This window comes from Vulpes lagopus, chromosome 5 (genome assembly GCF_018345385.1).
Source record: "Vulpes lagopus strain Blue_001 chromosome 5, ASM1834538v1, whole genome shotgun sequence".
Classification (NCBI taxonomy): domain Eukaryota; kingdom Metazoa; phylum Chordata; class Mammalia; order Carnivora; family Canidae; genus Vulpes; species Vulpes lagopus.
The window spans coordinates 11491830-11514735 of NC_054828.1; the positions used below are offsets into that span (position 1 = coordinate 11491830).

Here is a 22906-nt window from a genome sequence, read left to right on the forward strand (position 1 = left end):
TTACCACTCTTAGGACCCTTTACACCTTGGCCTCAGTCTCAGTGGTGAAATTGCGCTTAAATGAGAGGCAGGAGGGGGAACAGGGCCACAGGCCCAAGGGCCGGCTCTCAGGAATGGGACCGAGATTCTTTTGAGTTAATACACGTCATATCACAGGGCTGACCTCATAAATATCATTAGCTCCTGCAGCATCCACCCAGCCCGCCAGCGCCCTGGATGTGATGAACTCCGTATCCTGTTCCTGGCCACAGCAGGTGGAAATAGTGTGAACTCCTGCAATAGCACCAGCGAGTTGAACAGCTGAATGCTCGTCTCCTGGCAGAGAGCAGCTCAGAGACTGCTGACCCACACACACTGGCCTCCTCCCCTCCACCAGAGCGGGCTTTGGGAGAACGCTGGACACTGGGCAGGTGTGGAGACAGACTGACCGGGCTCTGGTCTCTGTGTGCTGTGTGACCTTGGGCAAGTTACTTGACATCTCTGAAACTCGGTTTTTCTATCTGTAAAAAGAGGATAATGGGATCCACTTTGGGAATATGTAGGTGGACGCGTCCAGCTGAGGACCAGGCACAGTAAAAGGACCCGGAGGAGGGAAGAGGTGGGGTCAATGTGGGGATATGGCATCCACCTACCCACCCAGCTGCCTCACGGCGGTTGTCAGTTAAGAAACCTGGAAGTGGGACAGTACTTGGGGGGTTCAGTGGTTGAGCATCTGCCTTCGGCTCAGGTCGTAATCCCAAGGCCCCAGGATCGAGTCCCGCATCGGCCTCCCTGCAGGGAGCCTGCTTCTCCCTCTGCCTGTGTCTCTGTCTCTCTCTGTGTGTCTGTCATGAATAAATAAATACAATCTTGAAAAAAAAAAAAAAGCAGGATAGTAGAGTGGAAAAGATCAAGGGCTTCGGTGTCAGAGAGACCTGGGTTTAAATCCTAGCCTTGCTCGGTGACCTTAGGAAGTCACATAACCTTTCTTAGCCTGTTCCCTCATTAGCAACACAGGGAAGAAGGCAATGCCTACCTTTAAGGGATTACGAGGACGAAAGCAGGTTGTAGTGTACACCGTGCTCAACACGATGCTCAGTAAGTGAGTATGATTATTTTCCCAGACCTTAGCCAGGGGTCTTCCTTAATGGTCAGTCCTTAAGGCTCTGTCTCATTCCTGCCTCTCTGAGCTCAGCCATGCCCGTGACTTCAAGTCCCTGATAACCACCAAAGCACCGTGTCCAGCTCCGACCTCTCTCCAGAAGGCACATCACTGGGCATCTCCACCAGAATGTCCTCCGGGCAGCCTAGATCCAACACGACGTCCTGGCTGGCCCACCACTCTCTGCGTGATTGGGGTCTGTCACCTTGGCCTTGGTTTCTTCATCTTTACCCGAGCAGGTTGTAGTAGATCACTACAGAGCCTATCTCAGCCCTAACATCCTAGGATTCTCAACTCTGTGTCATCCCCCAGACTCACCACCTTGCACAGCAGCACCACCTTCCTCCAATGAACCTCAGCTTGCAAACTCACAGTCAGCTCAGGGTCGTCCATCTTGTTCATCATAGCCCTCAAGCCTGGAAGAGTCTCCCTCAAGAGGTTCCCTATCTCTAACTCCTCCCTGTTGCCACTACCGTTGCACTAATCCAGACCCCTCCATCAGCACTCACCAGAGGTACAACATACCCGGCGCTGGCACCAGCTTCCCCATGCAGTCCACCCTCTGCTCTTTCCATCCATGGAGCCAGTGGTCAACAAGGTACTTGGTGCAGCTTCTCTCCCAAAGAGATTCTGCACAGAGGACAGGCCTCCTTATGTCGGCATCAAGAACTGAACTTCCCTGCAGATAATGTCAGCGCCCTGGAGTTTTTTTTAAGGTTGAGGATGAGGATAGGAAATGTTCATGGTATTCATAATAGATACTCGATAACTATTTGTTAAATTCATTCATTCATTCACTCATTCATTCATGCTTTTCAAGCATGACCTCTTTGATGCCAGACACATCGTGCCAGAGATACCTCTGCAAATCTCATAAAAGCTACAGGTCTTTGCTTTACAAGAGCACATCTGCATGTGACGTTTTGCATATAATTTCAGGGTGTTCTTAGGCCCCCAAACCCATCCACAGAGCAAAGTTTGCCCCTCATTGAGCTCACTTTATAGGTGGGGAGATGGGAATGCAAAGAGAGGAAGGGGCTTGTCAGAAAGCATGCAGAACACATATCTAGGCACTAAATCATGTCCAGAAAGTGCTTGGCCCACTCCTGGCCACGGGTTTATGGCTTTGAGTAGTAACTCCCATCACACCCAGCATCTTTGTGCTGTTTTTTCATCCATGTGAGCGTGACCAGGCCCACACAGCAAGGCTGTGGTGAGGAGGTGGCATATGTATAAGAACCTAGTCCAGCTCGTGCATGGAGGACAGTTCCTGTCCCATTCATTTGCTCGCCTTTTCTCTTTCTTTTCTTGCAAGATTTGGGAGGGCAGGAACAGTGCTGCCATCTAAAGTGATCACGGAAGGCTTCGTAGAAGAGGAGAGCCCTGCCTGTGCCTCAGGTTTGGGCCCCGGAGGGAGGCAGGGGCCAAGCGTTATTAATAGGCCTGGCTTGATGGGCCCAGGGAGGGTGAATGTGATACCCATACCCAGCACTATGGCTGGGAAGTACCTGACACCAAAAGGGGAGGGGGCTGGGGGCTGGGGGTAGCGCCTCCTCCCAAAATAGCCAGAGCAGAAGCCTATATAGGTGGCCATCCCACTGCCAGGTTCACTTCCCTGCAGGACCTCCCACCAGCCAGGCCTTTTGGGTTCCAGCCCTCCACCCCCACCCAAGGTGAGTGGCAGCTACTGAGGCTGGAGATTGGATGCAGTCGGGAGGAGGCCAGATGGAAGGGACAGCCGCCTTGCCCCTACCCCCAGTGACACAGGGCTGGGAGGGGGTGCTGAAAGGTCAGCAGCTGTGGAATCTAGGCCTGAGAGTACGAATTCCTGGGCTCTCCACCCAAACTCCTGATGTGACCTAGGACAAATCCCTCCCCCTGGCTGGGACTTGGGTTCTCCACCTGTGAAACGAGAGGGGTGGAGCCAGGCATCTGTAGAGTCTGGTGATGCCATCAGAGGAGGCCCATGAGTGGGCAGCGGAGGCCGGAGGAAGGGTGTGGGGGGCTGGCAGATTGACCCCAATAACAGCACCTGGTGCTCTGGCTGGGTAGACCCCAGCCCAGAGAGGTTGTCAAGTTGATGGAAGGCTTCTTTAGCAGGGAGAGATGGAGGAAGGAGGGAGGATGGGCCCAGCCTTTGCCTCGAGGGTCAGTGTTTGGGCATGGTCTGTGGCTCGGACAGGTGGAACTTGACAGGGCTGGGTCCTGGGCAGTGGAGAGGGGCTCTATGGACGAGAGTCACTGAACTCCAAGTTAGCAGACTGGGGAGGGGGTCTCTCTCTGACACTGCCTTGCTGTGTGTCCTTAGGCCATTCATTGACCCTCTCTGGCCTCAGTTTCCCCATCAGTATAGCATAAGGATCCTTTAGCTAGGGAAACAGACTCTCCAATTAGGCCCCTGGGGGAAGCTGAGCCTGGGGGTTGAAATGATTGCACAGAAGCCCAGCATGTCCACGTGAACAGCTTGGCTCAGGGCCGGGACAGCAGGGCAGCTGAGGGGTCTGTGGAAGGCCATGCAGCAAGAGACAGCGGGTCAGGAGCTACAGCCTCTGCCCCTTGGAAGCCAGCTGGAGGGCTGCAGCCTGAGGAGCTGACTCACAGGGAGGGGGCAGCCGGAGCAGCATCGTCCTAAGGTTTCCAGGAAGGGCAGCCGTCCAGGGCTGAGCCGAGGGAGACAGTGTTGACAGCGAGTGTGCCGGAACTCGAGCAGCTGGACAGTTCTCCCCAGCCGCCCACCAAGTGGCACCAGATTCAGCCCCGGCCCACCTGCCTACACCTTCCGTTGGAGTCTCGAGACCCCACCACAAAGGACCACCAAGACCATCAACGCAAGAGAGGGAGACAGAAGACCAGGAAAGGGGAAGGTCAGAACCCAAGGTCACACAGGGACTTAGCACAGCCATAGATCTAGAACCCAGGCATCCTGACTCCCCATCCAGTGCTCCGCATACTGTGGAGGCAGCTGGTCGCTGCCTGAATCCTTGTTGGGAGACTGTGGGAAAGAATGCAACTGGTCTCTGGCTGCCTAAGATTAGGAAGTGTCACATTTCCCAGAGTTCAAGCCATAAAACCTGCTGAGCTTGTTTAGAAAATGTGGTCCAATGGTACCAGCCTCTCCTCCAAACATGGGTCTTCTGGTCTCCAAGTGGGGAGAGGGTGTATACAGATTTCAAGTGGCCTCTCCCACCCTATCCTCTCCCAAAATGTTTGTGGGAGCAGGGGTCTGGACCCACGCTCTACTCCTGTACTCAGGAGACCAATGGAGCAAGTAGCTAGAGGAGATCTGAGAACAGTTCTTTGGAGAAAAAAAAAATGATTTCCGTGCATCCCTGGCCAGATGGGGCATCCGGAGAGGGCCTGAGCAGCAGCCCTATCCCATCCGTGCCACCTCCTCCCAGCGGCCCAAGGGTCAGGTTTCCAGACCTCAGCGCTCAGATTTTGCAGCATAAATTTGCATTCAGAACAGACCAGAGCTGAGGCGGAGGTAGGAGCGGAGAGAGAATGGGAGGAGGGCCGAGGGTCCCACCGGGGTGTAGGCCGGGCCCCTGACGGTCCGGGATCCGAGGGACAGGGGCGCGCTCCGAGGCGCACCGACCCGAGACGCTGCGCTGCACCAGGCTGGCGCTTCCCGCGTGCCCTTGACGGCAGGCGAACCCTCCGGCCCCGCTGGTTCCAGAGTCGACCCCCTGGGATCCCGGGGACCCCCGGCGGGGGCGGCGCGGCGGGTCGGAGCGGCGGCGCGGGGCCTCCGAGCGCCTCTGGCTGCGCGCCCAGCCCCGCGCCCCCTGGCTCTGCGCCAGGCCGGCGGGCGTGCGCCCGGCGCGCATCACTGCAGCGCTGGTCATATGAGCAGAAATGATGAGAAAAGCACTTTTTAATCTTTTCGCACTTGCTCTGCCCGCTCAAACAGTTGCAGGATGTCGATGACAGACTTGCTCAACGCTGAGGACATCAAGAAGGCAGTGGGGGCCTTTACCGGTGAGCACGCTCTCCCCTCCCCGGCCCTCGCCCCATCCACCACCCTGGCCCCCGCACGCGCGCTGGCCCCCGGGCTGACCCGTCCTCCGGGGCGCTCCCCTGCCCACGCATCCTGCGGGGCGCCGGCGGGAAGGAGCAGGGGGCTCCCCGCATTTCCCAAACTCCTCCCGGGCGGGTGGGGAGGCCCCGCGCTCCGCCCGACAACCGAAACTTGCCGGTGCCAGAGGCCGGGTGGCCGCGCTGCGAGGACTCGGGGTCCCGGACAAAGGGCAGAGACCGGGGTCGTAAGCGGGACCTCTAGGTCCTTGTGGGGCGATTGATGCTTCCCCTTTAATGAACTTGGAGGGGCTGCAGGTGCACACGCCTTCTCTCCAAGCAGCCCCTGTGGGAGACCCCCGTTCAGAACGGGACTCTGGGACTCTTCCCGGCTGGCTGGGGGCGGTTGGCTCCCCTGCTGTCCAAGCCCCTCTCTGGGGCTCAGAGGACACCCCACCACCACCCCCCGCGTAGGCGGCACTGTGAGCGAGTGAGTGGGGTGACCTTCCCGCAGCTGGTGCTCTGCTCTGCCCAACCCCGTGGAGAGCATCCTCGGGGCTTGCAACTTCCAGCCTAAGTCTGTGGCCCGGGAAGGGAGCTCACGCTGGAACCTCTCTGAGCTGCCCTGGGCTTGAGCACTTGGCTGCCTACCTGCTCCCTCCCTCTCCTCACCCAGGTGCAGAAACTGAGGCTGGGAGACAACCAGAAACTTGCCCAAGGTCACCTAGCACAGCCAAAGGGGGCTTAGGACTAAGCTCACCTCCAGGGCTTGGTCCTATACCTTCGTATCAGAGGTGGACAGAGCAACTGTCCCCACCTCAGCCCAGAGCTGAGGAGAGAACATGACTCTCAACAGGACCCCCACCCCACCCGCCATGCACCCTTAAATTACTCTAACATTGTTTCTTCTCTGTGTGGTTCTGAAAGGGAGCTCGGGACAGAAAATTGGGGAGGGGGCTTCCCATTTCCCTTCTGCTTGGCATCCCCTCCTCAGGGTATGAAGCAGCTCTTGGAGGCGATCCTCCCCTCAGTGCTGGGCTAACCCACCCACACTACTCTGTGACCCACCTTGCTCCCTCTTAGAAGAAACTTAACTGGGACTTCCTGGGGAGCTTACAACACTCCCCCAACTCCCACTGCAATTGTTATCTGTGGCAAAGCCAGGATTTCTGGGTCCTCCCCCTTCCTCCTCCCACTCTGTGACCTTGGGAGAAACTTGTCCTCCCTGAGTCCATGGATTTTCTGGCAACACAAAAGGTCAACCCCACATACACACACCATGTTCACACAGCCTCCCATTCCCCTACCCACCCCCACTCAGTGACACCCAAAAACCTTCATGGAACCCAGGAGGCTCCCCTGCCTTCAAAGGCTAATGGTGAAGGGTACAGATACATGTTGGGGCAAGTCTACCTCTTCCACTTCTAGCTGTGTGACCTTGGGCAAAGCACCATCCCTCCCTGGGCTGTTCTGGGCTCCGTCAGCCCTCCCACAGAGGTGCACCCCATGACCCCTCAGCGCTGGCCCAGGGAGGTCAATCAGCAAATGCAGTGACACCCCCCTTCTGCTCTTCTCTACTGCCCCTCCTTTGTCCTCATTTTCACCCACTCCTCTCCACCGCACCCCCACAGCTGTCGACTCCTTCGACCATAAAAAGTTCTTCCAAATGGTTGGCCTGAAGAAAAAGAGCCCAGATGATGTAAAGAAGGTGTTCCACATCCTGGATAAAGACAAGAGCGGCTTCATCGAGGAGGATGAGCTGGGGTAAACTGAGGCCTGCAGGGGCTGTCCATCCCGAGAGGGAGTTGGGGTTGGGACTCTGGCTTCCAAGTGCCCATCAGATCTGCCCTTCTCTCTGCACCGCTGGCAGAAAGTAGCTGGGCCTCCCCACTGTTGCTTCCGGAAGAATGAAATCTGCCGCAGAAAGTGCAACTAACTAGATTAAATTATAGCCACTTAATATTGCTAATGGGATGATGCTACTTAATAATTTAATGCACAATGAAGAGGCAGGTTTTCTGGATGCCTAACGCCATGTGCAAGACAGGGAGCGCTTGCTGGAGTATTTATTTCATTGATTTCTCATTTGCCTAAAAGGTGCCATCCACCATCCTGCAGACCCCCCCACACGTTGGCACCAGTGCAGCTAAAGCAGTGTCTGGACAAGTGGGGGGTGGGGGAATGCAGAACCAAGTTTGGGGGTCAGGAGTCCTGGGAGCAAAGCAGAGGAGAGGAAGATAATGACTAGGAAAATGCACCTGGCTCCTGTCTGCCCACCCAGTTGTGCCTTATGTCACTCTCTAGCCAAGACAGTCTTAAATTTTGTCCTAAAGAGAAGGTGGAAGGTGTGAAGAGAGACCTTTCCATAGGGACTCCCCCAAATCATCTCGCAAGGGTGCCCTTTGTCTACAACTTTCTCCTTCTACCTACCCACCCACACACATACACACAGGCTGACTTCTACTTGTCCTCCAGGTGCCACCTTCTCCAGGAAGCCTCCCCTCACCCCAGGTGGGATGGATGCATCCTTTGAGCACTATCATTGCATCCATCATCCTGTCTGGTCTCTGAGTACTCGACCTCCTCGTTTTTTCAGGTGGCTTCCTTCTCTGTGCCCCCGGGTTTCCAGCATGGTCCCAGCACAGAGAAGACACTTTTGCGTTTGTTGGGTTGGCTGAATAAAGGAATGCAAGTGCCCTGCCTGAAGTGAGGTCGACCTTTCCCTGAGGACGGCTCGTCCTTCCTTGCACACTCACCCGTGCAAGCACAGCCACAGCCAGGGCTCCCGGGCCCAGCACAGCAGCGTGGGTGCCTGCTGCTGGCCACCCATCCCGGTTACAGAGACCAGCCCACCATCCAGACACTGTTCCTGCACAAGGTGACCTCCACCTGACTGCCTCCCTGGATTTTCTCCCCAGATTCATCCTGAAGGGCTTCTCCCCAGATGCCAGAGACCTGTCTGTGAAAGAAACCAAGACGCTGATGGCCGCTGGAGACAAGGACGGGGATGGCAAGATTGGGGTCGATGGTGAGTAGCCGTGACCTGGGGCCAGAGCACATCATGGATCTGGGGATGTTTGGATGCTAAAAGCTCGGAGCCATCTCTGTCACAGGAAGGCGAGAGGAGGGGTCCCACACTCCCCAGGATTAGGTGTGAGAGCTCTGACACACACACACACACACAAACCTGAACAACCCAAAAGGAATAGATTTTTTTTTTTTAATTCCCACTGTGTAGGGAATCAAGGAGAATTTGGGGCTTTCCCCTCAACTCTGCACTTTTCCCTGGGTTCCAGTCCTGGCTCTGCCCAAACTGGCTGTGTGACCTTGGGCCATCTCTGTCCTTCTCTGGGCCTCCGTCTTCCAACCGTAACCTGAGGAGATGAGGCCAGCTGATCCCCAAGCACCCTGCGGGCTCTCATGTTCTCAGATCCCAGGGATGGAAATTCCTTATCTTCTATCCTCTTCAGCATCTTGTCCTGGTATCCTGTAACTTCGGGTTTTAAAAACCTGTTTTGGCTTCACCCAAATATACCCTTCCAGCATTGTAAGAGAGCCAGGAAAAACAGCCAGCCAGCAATCAGCTGGGAATTAGGAAAAGGAATATCTGGCTATGCCCTGCTTTTCAGGCTTTGCTTTCAGAACAGATGAGGGGCTGGTGGTCCACCATCCCACATCCTTCTCCATTCTGATCTATCTTTCTTAGCATCCCAACAGCTTTGGGAATGATCTCCATTTTGCAGATGGACAAACTGAGGCTGAGGTGCTTGGCCTGTTCACAGAGCTAGGACCTAAGTGGGCAAGTGGGGATTTAGAAGAACAATTTCCAGCAAGCTGTGCCACATCTCATAATGGTCCTTCCTGTCAACCTAAGAGAAAAGTTGGCCTCTGGGTTCCAATCCCTACCACTTTCTGGCTGTGTGACTTTGGGCAATTCGAGTAACTACTATGGGCTTCAGTTTTCTCATCTCTGAACTGAGGATAATGATAGTCCTTATCTCATGGGATTGTCGTGAGGATTAGATGTGTTAATGTGTAAAGGGTTTAGAATAGTGTCTGGCACAGAGTCAGGCTACATATGTGTTTGTTAACTACATTTTTAAAAATAGGGACTAGGTTGTCTTCATCCTTTTATATCCAGTATGTAGCCCACACCTGCCCCAGAGCAGGCACTTGATAAACATCCTTTCCTGAGTGTAAAGTCCAGCCCCCCACGCTCTGCCTCCCCTCGGCCTGTCCCCCAGCTATGACCTTGGCCCTGCCACCTCTTTCCACCCAGTTCCTGTGCCTGGCAAGTGACGTGCACAATTTAATCCTAAGACCTGCTTGGGCTCGTTGTGAAAATTAAGTGGCTATCGACACGATATGGCTCTGGGAAAGTTAAAAGGGTTCTGAATATGGGTGTAGTTTATGAAAGTTTTATGTCAGAGACCATAATGGAGAGAAACTCGAGCAAGGTCAGATGCAGTGAGTCGCCTGGCCTTCCGGTCCCAGCTGTCTCTCCTGCAGCTGTGAAGGAGGGAGGTGATTTTAAAGGAGCCAGAGCAGAAAGTGCTGGAGGGAAATGGGAGGCTGGTCTTGGCGGTTCCGGTGAGTGGTGAGTGGCACCCTGAGCCAGGGCTTCCTGCCAGGACCCCAACCCAGACGTCCAGACCTGCTTCCCATTTTTATTTGCAGCTACTATGGCCACAGCTTGGAAGCCGTAGGCAGGGTCTTCATGGTTGGCTGCTCACGAGCGACCTACATGATAAAGACAAACCAGGCCAGATCCCTCTTAGGCTGCTTCCCTGCTTCCCTCCCTGCCCATCTCACATCTTAAAGAGCTAACTCAACTCTTCCAACAAATCCAGCAGACGTTTACTGGGTGACAGGCCTGTGCCAGGCTGTCAGGGAGGTAAAGATGAATTAGACCCTACTCCCAGAGGTATTTTTCCTGGCTGGGTGCCCCAGAGCACCAGCTCAGCCACCCTGAGCCCAGTTGCTCGTCGATAAACTGGGCATGACAACACACGGCTCACTGGCATCTGTGAGGATTCCATGACACGATGCGTGTTGAGCACAGAGCCCAGCACATTGCAAGTACTCAGCAAACAGCAGCTACGATACTATTTCTATTCTGTCTGCAAGTTGCTTGCAGTTCTATGTATATGTACACAAAGGAAGGGCAATGCCAGGGAGGTGCAGAGGAACCTTCTGGAGAGGGAGAGACAGTGGCGCTTAGGCAGATTGGAGGCTGGGGACTGGAAGCCGCTAGTTGGAGTGGGGGGGGGGGGCATGAGGGGGATGGTTCTGGGAGAGCTCAGGGTGAGGCGTTGGTTCCAGCAAAGACACAGGCTGGGAGGTTTAGGGATGTTTAGAAAGGGGAAAGAAGGTTGTTTTGCCAGGGGCAGAAAGAGAAAAAGAATTGTTCCCAGAATGGTAATGTGTGCCCAGCCCAGAACTGAACCCTGCGTCACCCATGACAAGTGCAGGTGCAGAAAGGGCAGTGCCGGCGCCCAAGGTACACTGGGTGCAAACCCTGGTTGGTCTGCCAGTGCAGTTCAAGCTCAGGCTGACCTGGGGAAGGTCTGGGGGTCTGCACAGAATGAAGCAGGGTGGGGCAGGAGAAGAAACAGGGAGCAGTGAGAACAGATCCCCTGAGGCAGCGAGGGGGCCCCCACATGGTGCACCTTTGAAATGGGAAGATGCAGATACCTTCCCCCCACCTCCACCCCAAACCTGGTACTTTTTCTGGAGGGTGCCCAATAGGCAGTGAGATAGGAGCAGAGGCCTTTGCAGGCCCCTGAGAGGTCCTCTTTCAGGCACTCTGCTTTCCTGCCTGTTTCCTCTAAAGGCAAAGGGTTCTGAGCCCTGCCTGCGCATCAGCAGGAGGATGCTTTCAACTCCTGGTGGGACCTGAGGCAAGTCACGGAAAACCCCCTCTGACCTCTGACCTTCAGGGACCTGATCTTTACAATCAGGAGTCAGATCATTAGCCAATCACTGGGGTTCCTGCCAGGACTGGAACTCCACGGATGCCCCAGTGAATAAACCTCTAGGCAGAGGACCAGCTGAGCCTTTGCCACCTTGAACAATATTAGCAGTGATATCTAACTTTTTAAAAAGATTTTATGTATTTTTTTCATGAGAGACACAGAGACACAGGCAGAGGGAGAAGCAGGCTCCCTGCGGGGAGCCCAATGCAGGACTCAATCCCAGGACCCTGGGATCACAACCTGAGCCAAGGGCAGATGCTCAACCCCTGAGCCATCCAGGCGTCTGTAACATCTAATGTCACCGAGCATTTACTGTGTGTCAGGCACTGTGCTTAACATTTTACCTTATCTTCCTAGCTGCCTCTGAGGTGGATACTATTACTATCCTCATTTTATTAACTATCCCAGGATACTTAAGCCTCAGAGAGGGTAAGGGGTTTGCCTAAGTTTTGTGTCTCAGAAGAGACGTGGTCAGGATCCGGGTTCGTCTGCTGGACTCAAAGCACATGCCCTGTGCTGTGTGCTTTATTCATTCACTGAGTTCAGTGAGCATCCGCCCTAAGATGGTTTTACATACCGACCCGTAACTGGCTTCTTTCTCCCCCGACGGCCATGCCAGCTCCTCAAGAGCAGGAACTTTGTTTTGTTCTATTCTGACCCCACCACCTAGAATAGTGCCTGGCACACAAGGAAAGTTTGCCAAATGAATGAATGAATGAATGAGTGAGTGAATACTTGGCCAGCTCTGGGGACACAGTGATGAGGAAGTGTAGTGTGTAGGGAGAGGTCTGCAGGCGAAGGCTGGAGACCCATGTGGGCTGAGGGTTTGCACGTAGCAGGTGCTGGGAGATTGTAAAAGCAGGACCGCCTTCGTCTCCGTTTGCCCTCTCAAGGTGAGTGATGCTTACCAGGTCCTTAAGGACCCCAGATTGAAGGAAGGGGATAGAAAGACAAAGTTCTAATAATAACCCTTTGCATTCCCGTCTCTGGGGTAGCTACTTCCAGGAAGCTCAAAGACTTTTATAGATATGGTCGATCGATTCTCTAAAGCCACCCTTGAGAGGCTGGTGCAGAGCTGGTAAAGGAAGGTTTTAAGGCCGGAAAGGAGAGAGAAACTAGACAGAGGTGGAAGGAACCCCCAAACCCAGCCATGGTTGCAAAACCAGGCACCAAGGGCAGGTGAGACTGCTAAATTACAGGCTCCTCTCAACTCTCTGCCCCTCACATTGGTGCGTCTCAAACTAGAGCCAAAATCAGAGTCACTGGAGGGCTTTTCACAACACAGATGGCTATGCCCGAACCCCAGAGCTTCTGATTCCTTAGGACCGGAGTGGGACCCCAGTGTTCACATTTCCACCAAGTTCCCGGGTGGTGCTGATGCTCCGGTGACCACACTCTGAGAACCACCACCTTACAGTGATCCTAGAAGGCAGGTGCCATCACTCTTCCCCTTCTACAGATGAGGACACCGAGGCACTGAGGGGTTAAGCGCCCAGGGTCACTCAGTAGCAGACTCAGAGGGCCAGCCAGGAACCCCACCACCACCCCTTACCCTACCCACCACCCCCACCACCCTGCCTCTCACACAGATGTGTCCCCTGCCTGGGCTCTAGCTACACTTGCAATGCTGCCCTTGTGGGATGAGCAGGGTGACAGGACTAGCGGTTACCACCCATGTGGCCCGTCCTGTGTGCCGGGCACTGCGCCCCGGCTGTAGCTCTTCTAGCTCGTGCAGCCCTCACGGAAGCTCCACGAGATATACCCTCACTGTACAGACATGCAACCCGAGACTCTGGGAAGTGGGGCGACTTGCCCAGGATCCCACAGCTAATCAGCATCTGGGCCGCTCCAAACCTTGACACTGACTCCATATCCCACTGTTCCCCACAGTGCTGTGGAAAAGATCTGCACACCCTGCATTCTCTCTCTCTCTCTCTCTCTCACACACACACACACACACACACACACACACACACACACACTCCATCATCGATCATAGTTATGGGTTCCCCAAAACCTGATCCCAGTGATGGGTCCTGTTTCCAAGGCCTCCAGCCTATTCCAGCCCGAGACCCTATGGTTTGCCTTGTGCTTCTGTTGCTGGAAAATTTCATCATAATTATTGCTGGACCACTGCGGTCTGTTCCACTCATGTGCCTCAAGGCACTTGGTTTTCTGCTTCCTTCTTGGTGAAATCTGTTCTCTTTTATCCTTAAGCGGCCCACTTAGCGTGGTGGGCAGGAGTGAGGGAGTGAGCCCTTGGGCTGAAGCACCTGAAGTCAGGCTGAAAATCCAACCTGCAGAGTGCGTGTGTGGACGCGGTGTGGACGGCCAAGCCCTTTTCTCTCCCTGGCCCCCTCCTCCTCATCCCAAGGTGGGAACATAAATACCCCCCCTCCAAGGGCTGCTGCTTGCATTAAGTGAGTGTTCTGGAAATGATTCCTTTCCTATTTTATACATGTGCCTTGTCTGGGAAGCCACCTCGAAACTCTTGTGGAATACCAGCCCTTGAAGGAAAGAAAACGGGGTCTAGGATGCGAGGACAACGAGAGGAACTGCAGGAGAGGTCCTGCAGCCCTCCAGCCCCTGTGGGACCTGGTGTGCGGGGAAGGCAGGTTAGCACACTGGGGCCAGCCGTGGTCCCGGCGGCAGAGCACTCCGCTGTGTGCGGCGTTGTCCGGTCTCCCTATCTTCACACCGGCCCCATAAGGTCGGGGTGGAGGGGGACAGAGTCTGCGATCCCCACTGAGAGTCATGGTAACAGGCCTGGGTGGAGGGTGCGAGCCAAAGTCACACAGAAATCCTTGGCAGAAGGGAACCATGTCTCCTGACTGCCACTCCCTCAGCCCGGCTGCACGGAGGGACATTCGGGTTATAAATGTCTTTGGGCTTAGGGAGATGCCTGCTTCAATTCCCCAGTGGATGGAGGCTCCCTGCCTTGTGCGGGGCTAGATAAGATGGAGCAAAGGGAGAGGAAGCGGCGCTCCTTCTAGAGCTGCCCTCCTGGGAGGCGAACAGAAGGGACGGGGGGGTGGGAGGAAGATGCCCCCTAATCCTCTGATCCCTCTCCTGCTTCCAGGGATCAGGGCCTGGAACCCCAGCATCTGAGAGAGAGACGCCCCCACCACCACCACCATGTAAGCCATGCCTGAGTTAGAATCTTCCTGGCTCAGTGACTCGCAGACTCAGTTTCCCTGTTGGCAAAATGGGGACAAGAGAGCCAGCGCAGATGCAATAGGATGACACCCAGGGCAGCGCCTGGCACAGAGCAAGCCCCCAGGACTGTTGACGCTGCTCCCCGTGGCCATCTGGCTTGACCCCAAATAACCCTGCCTCCTGTTCTCTGGGGTGGGAAGGTGATCCGTGTTTGCAATACCAATTTATAAGAAACCCAGTCCAGGAGCTATTTAGAGGCGAGGTGATAAACCAGGAGGCGGGTACCTCCATCCTGGTCATCACGACAGAGGGAAGGGAAGAGCTTTCCAAGCGCTGACTCAAGGTCTGTCTCAGTTTCACTTGGGGCTGTCAGCATGTGCTGGTCTCACCTGTCAATAGCTTCTAAATTTGTCCAATCCCCACGGCACTGGGACTGGGACAGACCTAATTAGGCTAATTTCAGCTTCCTGTGGGAAGGGAGAGGGCTGAGCCCTCCCATCCTCTGACCCTCTCCACCCCACCCCGGGGGCCCCTTCAAGAGCCAGGGCAGGGCTCCAGGTCCCTCTGGAGGAACACCATCCCTCGCATCTCCCTGGTGAGATGTGATTTAGATGCGCTCCGCTCCCTCTGTGTGCGGGGCACCGCCGTGACGGGCGCTTCTCCTCCAATTACCCCATGTGGTCCTCACGGGAGCCCTATCCCCTTTTTACAGACACTGAAACTGAGGGTCAGAGGCTGAGTGTCCATGGATGGGCACACTGGAGGTGGGATCCTAACTCGATGGCATAGGTGGTGCCAGAAACTTGTAGCAGGTCAGCTGCCCACTCTTTGGGCTGCCCCCCACACACACTGCCCTCTTCTGCTCACATCCTGTCTTTGTCTCAGGATTTTTGTGGACATTTTGAAGCTCCCACCTGTGTCAGATGGAGAGGAGACCCAAGGGAGATGGAACTAACACTTAAAGACCAGGCATCCTTCTGTATTTGCTCATTTGGGCTTCCCAACAGCCGAGCAAGCAGGCATGATCACATTTGTAAAAAAATAAAAATAAAGTAGTGACCATAGGCCACCCAGCCAGGAAGTGAAGGAACCAGAAGCAGACCCAGCTCCAGGCACCGGGCGGGGGCAGGAAATGGTGGGTGATAACAACAACCACGCCAGAAAGTCAATGTGATGGTGCCACTTGCCAGGCCTTGCTCGTTCTGTGCCAGGCAGCAGCCAGGCACGTCGTAGGCTTGGTTCAAGGTAGCTGAGCTGTAGAAGCACCCTGATAACAACAGCTACCAAATGCTGAGTGCCGGCTGTGTATCGGGCCTGTGATAAGAGCTTTAATGCAGGCTCCTCTGAATGAGCCAAGGAGCTCCATTTTACAGATGGGGAAATGGAGGCACGGTGAGGTGAAATATAGCTCTAGTTCAAGGTCATGGAAGCAGAAATGGGAGTTGACTCCCAGAGCCCTTGCTCTAAGCACTGCAGGAGAGCTAGAAAGGCATCTTCTAGCCCCGACATTGCACAGAGGGGGAAAGCACAACCTGGAGGGGTGAGGGTCTTGTGCAGACGTGAGCAGGAGGCAGAACCAAGGTCAGAACCCCCTCCTCTCTCCCCATCCCAGCATCCTACCACCAAATCAGTTGACTTAGACTTTGCAGGACTTTGTATGTTTGTTCATTTGTTTTTAAGGAGAAACCTGGGCATTTTAGAGGAGACTTTATATATATATATATATGCATAGCTCGTTAATTGGCTGATTGCTAAGAACTCTGCCCTGAGCTACATACAAAAGGTCCAGGAGAGGTGACCCCTGCCCTCAATTTGTCTACAAAATGCACTGCTCCAGCTTCTGGGAGGATAAAATTAGAATCCAGTGTTCTCTGCAAAAAGCCAGGGCATGTGGCCATTGTGACATCCTGGCTGCTTCAGAGTAGATCCCAGGGTGGGTGGAGGGGCCTGTTTTCAGAGGCTTTTGAAATCGCTACAGGTCCAACATATCTCCCAGTCAGGCTCTGAAATGCCTGGCTTTTCAGGAGCACCCCCTGGTTGGCATTCCCTGGTCACCTTCATGCTGACCACACCAAATGCTACCTAGTGTGAAGGTGGTAAACTGGCTCTTTGCTGATGAGCAGCCCAAGGACCCGTTGTTTGTAGGGTGAGGGTTAGGGAGGTCAGTGCAGGTCGGGAAACTGTAAGGACCAACTTCCCCTCTTGACAATCTCTCCATGAGCCGGCATTGGCAGACAGATTCATGTCTCCTTTATCCCAGCACAGAGCAAACCCAGTGCCCAGAGACAGGATACGTCAGCCCTGGCCAGTTTTCCAGATTAAATGGCAGGTTAAGAGTCCCTGCTTGCACCCGATCTGGGATGCCAGCCCGATCAGAAACAGCCTCGCCACATTCAGACAAGGCGTGCACCTCAGACCACACACCAAATCCTGCCTCTGCCTTTTATTTTCTGCATGACCCTGACCCTTCACCTCTTTAGGCCTCCGTTTCTCCATCTACAAAATGGGAATCACCCCACTGACCGCCCAGGGCTCTTGTGAGAATTATATGAGGCAAGTCGGAATTTGTCGAACCCCACGGAGGACTCATCAGCCAGCCAGCCAGCCAGCCATCCACCCAGCCATCCATCTGTCATTCCATTTGGCATTTGTTTATTAGCGCCATTTAGCATTTGTTTTATAGAGCCCATGGAGGACTCATGAACCAGCCATCCGTCTGTCTATCCATCTATCCATCCATCCTTCCATCTATCCACTTGTCATTTTATTATTTTACTCTATTGCTAAGAAAGTTGTAGACAAGTCAAGACTCCCTGGCCTCCTGGAGTTTACATTCTAGTACAAGGAGACCAACAAAAAAGACCTAAGTCCATAAATAAGCTCATTTCAGAAGAGTGCTAAGTACCATGAAGTAAATAAAACAGGGCTAATATGACAGAGTCATGGGGGTGGCGATATTTGAGCTGGCTCATGGGTCACTCTATACCTGGGTCAAAGTAGGTCGGAAAGCTCCAGGGTAAAGGAGGGAGCCTAAAAGCAGTAGCTTGACTCACGTCTGCTGTGGGATCTTGGTCAAGCTACTTAACTTTTGGGCCTCAGTTTCCCCATCTGTAAAATGCAGACAAAAGCATCTCTCCCATGGAGTAGTCATGAGAATTTAGTGAGATAATATATGTAATACATATAACACTTCCCACTTGGCATTCAATAAATAAGAATTCTTAAATTCTATAAAAATGGACAGTACTAATCAGAGACATCAGAAGAACCACCTGCCTCACCCAGGTGTTGTAGGGTCACAGGAGTCCCCGGCTGACAAAGTGGACACTTTGACCTCAGCCCACGGGAGGGATTTTTGGAGTATTTGCTGTTTGTGTTCTATCCCTGTCCCTCGCTGTTCCCACTCAGCCTGTGACTCCGTGGGTTCAGGACCAGCTGGAGGACATGCTCTCTCTCCCACCTGGAGTTAGTACGTAGGCCCCCGAATTCAGGTCGCTCGCCTCTCCTGTCCTCAGGGACAGCCTGGGGACAGGAGAGGGTGGTGTCCACTTCCTAGCTCACACCCAGGAAGATGAGGAAGATGAGGAGCCCAGGGATGCGTCCCTCTGCCTGGCACGGATCCCACCAGTTATTCCCATGGTGGGAGCATGTGTTCAGTTTGGTTGCTTTTAGTTTTTTCACTTTTTTATTTGACAATAATGGTAGCTTTACAGAAAAGCCGTGACAACAGCCTGGCGAGTCCACATGCGGCGTCCCCCAGGGCTGACATTTCACATGGTACCATGGTACCTGGTACCATGGCCCAGGATGGAAACCAAGGGATCGCTTCTCACAAAGTCTGGAGAGGGTGGCACGCGTATCAAGGAGCCCTGGTACCTCAGTGGTTCCTGAGGTCACTTCCCGGTCTGTTTTCACGGGTCCCTCCTGAGAAATTGAGGCTGCCTCTCCCTTTGCTGCCCTGAAAGACACCTAGACTGACACCCAGAGAGGCGCATTTCTCAGCAAACACGGCAGGCAGAGCCTGGAACCCTGGCTCCCAATCCTTTCTGGATGCAGTGGGGGCTTACCTGGGGCCCCATACTCTCTTGCAGGCCAGGGACACAGCGTCTCAGAGATGCATTGTGGCCGAGGGTGGCAAACTCTTTCTTGTCCTCTCTTGTCCCCTGGAGAGAAAAACAACAGGGCAGACATTCCCTGGGTTCCCTTTATTCCAAATAAAGGTCTCAGAAGACCTGGCTGCTGAGCAGTAGCCCTTGTGACCCTGTGGCTGCCACAGCCAGGACCCCACAGTGGGGAAGCCACGGAGAACAGGGGCAGAGGAGCTCACGGTGGGAGCCGAGGGCCTCCTGGCCACCAGCACATCCCTTCTGATGATCTCCCAGCGCTCCCAAGAAGCAGCGCTGACTTTTCTTCCTTTTATGAATGAGGACGGTAAGGCTCAAAGAGGCCAGGTGTTTGTCTAAGGTCACACAGCCCATGCGCGGTGGAGCCAGACTGGGGGCTCAGGCCTTTTCATGGCACAAGCCCTGTGCGAGACATGCGAGACACCAGCCCAGCATGGCTACTGGGTCTTTCCCAAATCCACCCCATTGTTTCCTGCCTTTGAGCCTGCCCGTGAAAAGCCACCGCCTATGACCCCTTCCCCATTCTCTGCTTTCTCCTGTGGGAATCCTGCACCTTCTCATGAGACTCTTTCAGAAGCCACCTTCCCTCTGAAGTTTTGCTGACACCTTAAGTAGAGGGCACCTCTTCTCCCTGTGACAGCGAAGTCTCTGGGCCTTTCATCCATTCACAAACGCACGTGTCAGGCTTGGAGGCAGGTGGTGGGACAGAGCAGGAAATGAGGTGAGTGGGCTCTGGAGCTTTATGAGCCAATGGGAGGCAGATAATGAATGAATAAGCAAGAACATGTTCACAAGTATTTCGAGAGTGGTAAGTGCTGTGAATAGAATAAAAACTGGTGCTAGCAAAGAGGATCACAGTAGGGGAGAGTCACTACTTCCACCAGAGTGGTCAGAGAGGCCCCAGGAGGAGTGACATCTGAGCAGGGACCAGGTGAGTGAGAAGAAGGTAGCTGTGGAAAGTCTGAGAGCACTGCAGGCAGAGAGCACAGCAGGTGCAAAGATCCTGAGGTGGGAATGCCCTTGGCACACTAGAGATTCAAACAAAAGGCCAGCAGCATGGAGCATGTCCTGCCAGGTACCGTCTCTTCCCTGACTAGACCCCAAAGTTCCTTCAGGGCAAGGATCAGCTTTGGCTCCCTTGTGTCTCCCCTTCCCTGGTAGGGGCCATCCCTTTGTTCATTTAGGTGGAGTTGGATTCGGGGGTAGGACACTGGATGTCCCCCTAGTGCTGACACTGATCTCTGCCTTCAATTAATATTCAGCCAAGCAGGGCAGGGGGATGCTCCTGGGGTGGGAGGGGCAGGTGAGCCCACCGTGGACTCGAAGGTAAGCCCTGTGGAGAGATCTGGACCCCAGAGCTTGAGTCCCACCCGACCCCCTCATTACCCCGGAGGCTCGAAACGTCACTTCTTCTCTGGGCCTCGGTTTCCCCTTCCATACAATGGGACTAACTCCCAGTTTCCTGAGTGATGGTCAATGAGCTGTGTGAGACAGGGCCCAGCTCATTCTGAGCGCTGTGCACACTCACCTGGCTGACCTGCGTGGAGACGTCACCTGCTCAGGTCTCTCCAGAGTGTTGCTCAGCCCTCCAAGGAGGAAGAGCACACATTGGTTGGTTTTTGAACCACATTGCTCACCAGAATCACCTTTAACAACTAAAATAACTTCTCCCTGACCCCAGGCCTCCTAAATCAGAAATCCCAGGGCAAGGGCCTGGGACTCTGGGTCTTCTTAGATTCTGCTGGTGATCCTGGGGGGCAGCTGAGGAACAATTAGATGAGGAGCTAAGGAGGAGCTCAGGGTCCCACGAGGCTCAGACAGACCTGGGTGTGAACCCTGGCACTGGCTGTGTGGCCTTGTAAATCCTGCTGGACTATGAGCCTCAGCTTCCTTGTCTGTAGAATGGGGATAATGATCACATGCACATTATAGGATCATTGTCAGAGTCGAACGGAATCTCGAATATCAAGTGCTTAGAATAGTTGCTGGCATGTGATAAACATTCAGATGATTGCTGCTATCATCACTGTGGTTATTATTAGGAATTTGTGGGCTACGTGACATCATGAAGCAAAAGAGATGGCAGGCTCATTAAGAGAACACTTATCTGGATGAGCACCGACCAAGTGACTGAGTAGCGTATGATACGCCTGAAATGAATCGTACAGCCCACACTTAACAGCGTCAGTTTGCTACACTGGAATGAAAAATGTTTTAAAAGTAACACAAAAAAGAGAGGTGGTAGGCTCACCATTCCTCATTCATTCATTCATTCACCCACACTCACTCATTCCCTCACTCTAGGACTGCAGCAGGTGAAAAACCCAACAGGAAGCGCCGTGCGGGGCCCAGTAGTCAGGCCGTGGTGCGTCCTCCCACACTGTCCACCTCTGACTCACCTCTCTGTGTCCTCTTCTTTTGCAGAATTCTCCTCCCTGGTGGCCGAAAGCTAAGAGGCTCTGACTGCCCCAGGTCCTCCACCTTTCTGCCCCAACCACCCAATTTCAGATCCTCTTGATGCCCTTCCTGTGTTTCTGTCCAGTGTGTTTATGTTATTTTTTACTCTCCCCATCCCCTGTGGCCCTCAAATGACATCATTCTTCTGAAAAAATGCTGGAGAAAAAATAAAGGCTGTACCAATTGGATTCGACTGCTCGGGAGGCCCCAGGCCTGGTGGGGCATGGAGCCTGCCTTGGCTCTCCAGACACACCTGCACAGGGGCAGGGCAGGATTTAGGCCAAGAATGATAGGAAGGGAGGGAAATTTACTGAGCCTCCTCAGCCTGTGGTACTGAGAATGGCCCTGTGCATGGGTTGCCCATGAATCCTTGAAACTACGCAGAAGGTAGGTGATGAGACTCCCATTTTACAGATGCAGAAACTAAGTCTTACAGAGAAAAGTGATGTGTGTAAGCCCACACAGCCAGGACTTGTGATCAATGGATGGATGGACACCCTTTAAGACTCTATTAGAAATGACCAAAACTCAACACAGAGTGACTTAAGTAAATAAGGAAGAAAAAAAAGGTTTGATTATGCCCAAAGAGTCCAGAGGCAAGTCTTCAGGAACAGCTGGATCAAGGGGCTCAAGTGATATCAATAGAATTAAGTCCTTCTTCCCTCATCTCCGAGCACCGTGTCCCTTTGTGCTGGATTCATTATCAGGCAGGCTCTCCCTCATGATGGCAAGATTCCTCCAGCAGCTCAACGCTAGCACCAAAAAAAAAAAAAAAAAAAGAGCTTCACTTTCCCAATCACTCCATCAGAAGACTCCAAACTTAGTTGCATTAATACCAGCAGCTGATGTTTATTGTGGACTTCCTGTGTGCCGAACCCTTTACATGATTCCATCTGGACAACAGCCCTAAGAGGGAGTACTTACTGTCCCCTTTGTGCAGGTGAGGATACAGAGGCACCAGAAAGTTATCTATTTGCCCCAAACTGCACTATGAGTAAATAATGGAGCCAGGGTCCCCAACCCTTGGCAGCCACCACCAGAGCCTGTGTGGAACCAGTCACTGTGACCTGAAGGCTAAGGGCCCTGATTGGTGGGTTCTGGGTGGTGCACATCTGGGGAGACAGGTGGGGGTCAGTCACCTGTCCACAGGAGTGTGGGGGAGGCCTGGGGGGACCAGGGAAGCATGCCAGCAGGATGGCTTCTGCTCTTTCCCACGACAGCCTTGGGGAGGGAACAGGTGTGTGTTCTCCCTCCCTCACATCAGTCTCCAGGCCACACACCCAGCAGTGCCACCCTCCCCTTGTCCTGGGCCCTACCCTGTCATCAAGGGCCGGGCTATCAGAGAAGGTCCTCGCTGAGGGTGAGGCTGGGCGGCAGGCAGCCCCAGCAGGTTTCAGGGCAGAGGAAGGTGAAGAGGGGCCCCATGTAATGCAGGAGGAGCGGCTGGGCTGGGGAGCTGCAGCGTCTCCCCGCAAACCAGAGCAGGGCCCCGTAAGGACAGGCAGGTCAGCAACAGTGCCGACCACCCCTGCCTGCTGGCCTGAGGTGGCCGTCAGTGCCTCTCCGCTCACAGCTGAATGACAGCCCACACATCACAGTTCAGACTCAGGGCAGCACGTGGTCCAGCGGCCAAGCATGTCTGAAAGCAGGGCTGTTCAACCTCCGAGGGGACACAGGACATTGGCTCCAGGGCCAGGATTTGTCTTGGGCCATGAGCAGGACAAGGACAGGATGGCTTCCCCCAGGGGAGGGCACCTTTCTGGGGGTGAGGAGTACAGCGGCGTTGTGTGTGGGGGGATGTACTGACAAGTGTTGCGACCCCGGCCTTCTGTCCCCCAGCTTCCTCCTGCCTCCTACTACAGAGCTCTAGATTTCGTCCATTCGCCTCACCTTCACCACAACTGCCTGAAGCTGGGCCTGATCCCAGGCTAGGGCAGGGGTCCCCCCTCCACAGAGGTCTGTGACCAGGGTGTCACATTCCTGAAGAGCCTCCAGTCCAAACTTTGGGCATCTCTTCTAATAAGACCATAGCTCCAGGC

General features: G+C 54.1%; 1 protein-coding gene across 3 annotated transcripts; it reads left to right on the forward strand.

The window, feature by feature from the left end:
• Positions 1 to 2746: 2746 nt before the first annotated feature.
• On the forward strand, positions 2747 to 21055 carry PVALB (parvalbumin). Of its 3 annotated transcripts, none has more exons than XM_041756080.1 (5): positions 2747 to 2814; positions 5052 to 5119; positions 6787 to 6919; positions 8074 to 8183; positions 20835 to 21055. In XM_041756080.1, the coding sequence occupies exons 2-5, from the start codon at positions 5059 to 5061 to the stop codon at positions 20861 to 20863; spliced, it is 333 nt and encodes a 110-aa protein (XP_041612014.1). In that variant the 5' UTR covers positions 2747 to 2814; positions 5052 to 5058; the 3' UTR covers positions 20864 to 21055. The 3 variants fall into 3 exon arrangements, with proteins under 3 accessions (XP_041612014.1, XP_041612015.1, XP_041612016.1); XM_041756081.1 differs by lacking the exon at positions 2747 to 2814 and adding an exon at positions 3820 to 4005; XM_041756082.1 differs by lacking the exon at positions 2747 to 2814 and adding an exon at positions 4588 to 4625.
• Positions 21056 to 22906: the final 1851 nt, after the last annotated feature.